At 41.0% G+C, this 3721-nt stretch overlaps 2 protein-coding genes across 2 annotated transcripts; one reads left to right on the top strand and one right to left on the bottom strand.

Moving 5' to 3' along the window:
• LOC107638359 (E3 ubiquitin-protein ligase Topors) lies at window positions 146–1849 on the top strand. Its single transcript, XM_016341600.2, has 5 exons — window positions 146–567; window positions 643–762; window positions 835–934; window positions 1038–1288; window positions 1384–1849. The coding sequence occupies exons 1-5, from the start codon at window positions 224–226 to the stop codon at window positions 1469–1471; spliced, it is 903 nt and encodes a 300-aa protein (XP_016197086.1). The 5' UTR covers window positions 146–223; the 3' UTR covers window positions 1472–1849.
• On the bottom strand, window positions 2387–3556 carry LOC110262437. Its single transcript, XM_021112117.1, has one exon. It carries the CDS (start codon window positions 3554–3556, stop codon window positions 2387–2389), a length of 1170 nt encoding a protein of 389 aa, XP_020967776.1.

Genomic DNA, 3721 nt, shown 5'->3' on the forward strand with positions numbered 1-3721 from the left:
GTTCTTAGTTATTGAGTTTATATAAAATTCACTTTACTTAAATTTTTACATTTTCTAAATTTAACATTCATTTAACATTATTCAAGTTAAAAATATGTATTTATATTTAATTATTATTTTTAGAATAAAATCAAATTTAAGTCAGCTTGGGCTTGGCACACATGGCCTGAATATCTCCTTCCGTGAGCTGTGAAATCCGAAGCTGCAAGCAACGTGTGCGTTGATGGAACGGAATTGTTCCCTCCGGCGAAAGACACAGAAAGAGAAGGAGGTGGTGGTCAAGAAGGTAATTTGGGCAGCTATCGAGGGGCATTCTTGTCCAATATGTTTTACCGATCTGGAATCTCGGTTCAGAGAAGCTGCGGTTCTGTCCCGCTGCTACCACGCTTACTGCACCCACTGCATCCGCCGTTGGAGTCACGTGCGCAGAGCGTGCCCTCTCTGCAATTCCGGTTTCGCCTTCTGGTTCTCCATCCTCAGCCTCTCTTCCAGAACCTTCCGGAAGCACTTCTTACCCTTCCACTCTCATTCTGATGCAAACCAACCGCCACGACTTCCCTCTACCAGGTCAATTGCTATCTTCAATCTTAACGTTGGAGAATTTTGAGAATAAGGATTTAGGGTTTCTTATTTGTTTGGTAGGGCGAGGGTAGCGGTGACTAATGGACGAAGGAGGGCATTGCCCCGGAGAAGATCGTTTGGGCGTGCTGGACTTGTGAGTGCAGATGTTATTGCTCAGAGGAAGCTTCAATGGCGTGCTAGGTATGTAAACAACAATTCAATTCAGTGTATTGGAAGATTAGTTTATATGATTTGGGAATTCGGGTTTTGTAGCATATACGATCAAAGATTGCAACCTGATTGTGCAACCCTAAGGTGTCTTGAGCGAGGATGCAAAGGCTGCGGTCCATGCAACTTGTTCCTTTCCATGGGGGTATACTTGTCTTTTTCTCCTTTCTCATTTTCAATTCTGTTGCAACATCATCCTATTTCTACTTAAACACTCAATATGAGTCTTTCACTCTCTAAATTTTCAGAATGGAAGAAGAAATGCTGTTAAAAGGGACATTCTACAACGGATTGAGCCATGGATAATGAGGGAGCTACAAGCTCTCTTAGGGGACCCAGATCCAACTGTCATTGTTCATGTGGCCACCTCACAGTTCATCACTTGGCTAGAAGAGAAGGCGAAATCGCCATCTCGCCACCTTCATGTGGGAGATACCTTCATTTCACCTCTTCGTCCCTTCCTACATGATAAAGCGACCATCTTTTGGCATGAGCTAAGGTGCTTGACTCTCTTAATTCTCTTGGGAAGAATGAGAAATATTTTTCCTTTGTTGCCCCTTTTCCTGACCAATTTTCAATTGTATTGCCCACTAGTTGTTTCGCTGAGGGTTGTCACAACATGGATACCTACGATGAAGTTGTCGAATATAAACAACAGGAGTGGGTGGACAACACACATTAGATGTTACTGTTGCCTCTTTTCATCCCTTAAATCTGTTGGGAGTTGATGAGATACATGGATGTTGGTGATGATGCCTTCCCCACAACTATGAATTATGATACCAAATCTCTTGGGAGATCTGAACGGTTTATTGGGTACAAGTTGAAAGCTGATCCCTGTTCCTTGTTGGTGTTGGTGCATGTTTCAAATTTTCAGTACCATCCAAACAAGAACCATGTGTTACGGATTCACGTCCATTTCAGTCCGTTTCCAACGTTGTCAAACGTAATTAGTTTAAGCCAGGTGTAAAAATACCACCCTGTAAATAATATTTATCCACATCTATCATCTCTATTAAATGGTAATTTGGGTAGCCAAGTTGATTGAATTGCTTTTAAATTCGGTGTCTAATACAACTTTAAACGGTGACTAATATCAATCAACAAAACCACTTATGCAAGAATAAAATTACACTAGACTTTGTACCAAAAAACATAAAGGGGAAAGAAGATCAACATTGGGGCTCATTGCTGATGCAAGGATCAACGGCATCACATCATGTTCCAAAATTACAGACAAATGTGGAGAGAATTATATTCATCTTCCCCTGAAAAACAATGAAAGATAAAATTGTGAACTACAATCTACAGTTCTCCCTAATCACCACAAGGTTCTTAGACATTGTGCAGTTGCAAAAAATATTAAAAAGATGGCAGCTCAGCATGCTGGATTAGAAGCATTCCCAGAGAATACCCTGAAAGCATCACATCTCACACACATTTAACCCCAGTTCACTAAAACTAACTACTAAGTCTCTTAGGCTGACAGATATTACTGCCTGATTCATCGGAAGACCAGTTCATGGCAAAATGAATGCAAATTATCAAATGAAACCTCAGAAAAGTAGACTGAAATTCAAAAAGGTATCCACAAAGCTCAAGACATCAATTTACTATCCATTACTGGAAGATTCATTTTCTCCCGATACAGCTTCAATAACTCCGGTGCTTGATCCTTACCACGATTCACATAACTCTTAAAGAACATCTCTTCCGAAACAGTATATGCTAACAAATGCTTACAACTCTTAATGGCACCATTGGCCATAAGAATCTTCAAGACAGCAGCCCTGGGAACAACCCTTTTCTCCAAATTCAGCGAGAGAAGAACCGGATAATTGGTGACATCAAGAGGCTTCCAACCGAGTTCTTTGACAAAGAATTCGATGCAGGCCTCAATTTTCTGCACAGATTTCAGCATACAGAAAGGGTGCTTCACAAAAGCCTCACGAATGTTGTCATCAGTTAATCCAAACCTCTTGTACAACTCAACTTTCCTATCCCACATGGACTTTGGAAGCAGCTTAGCATACAATGCAGGAACAAAATTAGCCTTGGCGGGATCAACCCCCATTTTAATGACTTCATCTACCATACTCTTAAGGTCTTTAGAATTGACCAGAAGCAACCAAGGCCATTGGCGAAGTAGCCTTGCCAAGCTTCTCTCACGGACACCTAAATCTACCAGCAAGTTAATATTCCGATGCGACGTTGAAGAAGTTAAAATTTGGACAGAGCGTAAAATAGAAGCAATGGTCCTTTCTTCAGAAAGAATGAAATTGTTCAACAAATCGAAAGTGGGGATTAGGTGTTTCTCTAAGCTTCTTTGCAAGATTAGAGGGTTGAGATCGATGATGCGGACAAGTTGTGATTTTGAAGCACCTTTGGAGATGAGGAACTCGAGCTTGGGCAAGATGGTCTCTTTGGGTTTGCTGACGAGAATCCGGGGTTTTTTCCGAATGACATTGTGAATTTGCAAATCTGAGAAACCGAAGCTCCTGAAGAGTGCGATGACTGAGTCGGGTTTCTCTGGAGTCTTAAAAAGTACGTATTTTGAAGCTTTAAGAGCCGAATCTGGGAGGAGCCCACAATTGTTGACGAGGTAATTCACCGTAAAGGATTGTTTTTCCAGGGTTTCTGTGACTGTGGTGTAATTGGGAGCACGGAATAGGGAAGATGGTGAAGGGATCAGAAATGAGGGTGATGATGTTCTTGTGATGACAGTGAGGTGGTACAAGAACAGGTTTTTGTTATAAGATCCCCTCATCAGTCTTCAATTTTTTGACAGATCGACGAGTGAGTAAAATGGGAGAAGGGATGAACCCTAAGTTTCGGATTCAGGATGAGAAGAAAAACGAATTATTACGACGAACTCGATCTAATAGTTAAAAAAGAAATGTTAGATTAATCTTAATTTAATAATCCATCAACG

This window comes from Arachis ipaensis, chromosome B01, assembly GCF_000816755.2.
Source record: "Arachis ipaensis cultivar K30076 chromosome B01, Araip1.1, whole genome shotgun sequence".
NCBI lineage: Eukaryota > Viridiplantae > Streptophyta > Magnoliopsida > Fabales > Fabaceae > Arachis > Arachis ipaensis.

Excerpts from the sequence above, each read along its gene's own strand:
- LOC107638359 (XM_016341600.2), top strand. The coding sequence starts at position 224 with ATGGAACGGAATTGTTCCCTCCGGCGAAAGACACAGAAAGAGAAGGAG. Across the intron at positions 568-642 it reads CCACGACTTCCCTCTACCAG|GGCGAGGGTAGCGGTGACTA; the intron begins GTCAATTGCTAT and ends TTTGTTTGGTAG. Across the intron at positions 763-834 it reads AAGCTTCAATGGCGTGCTAG|CATATACGATCAAAGATTGC; the intron begins GTATGTAAACAA and ends CGGGTTTTGTAG.
- LOC110262437 (XM_021112117.1), bottom strand. The coding sequence starts at position 3,556 with ATGAGGGGATCTTATAACAAAAACCTGTTCTTGTACCACCTCACTGTC.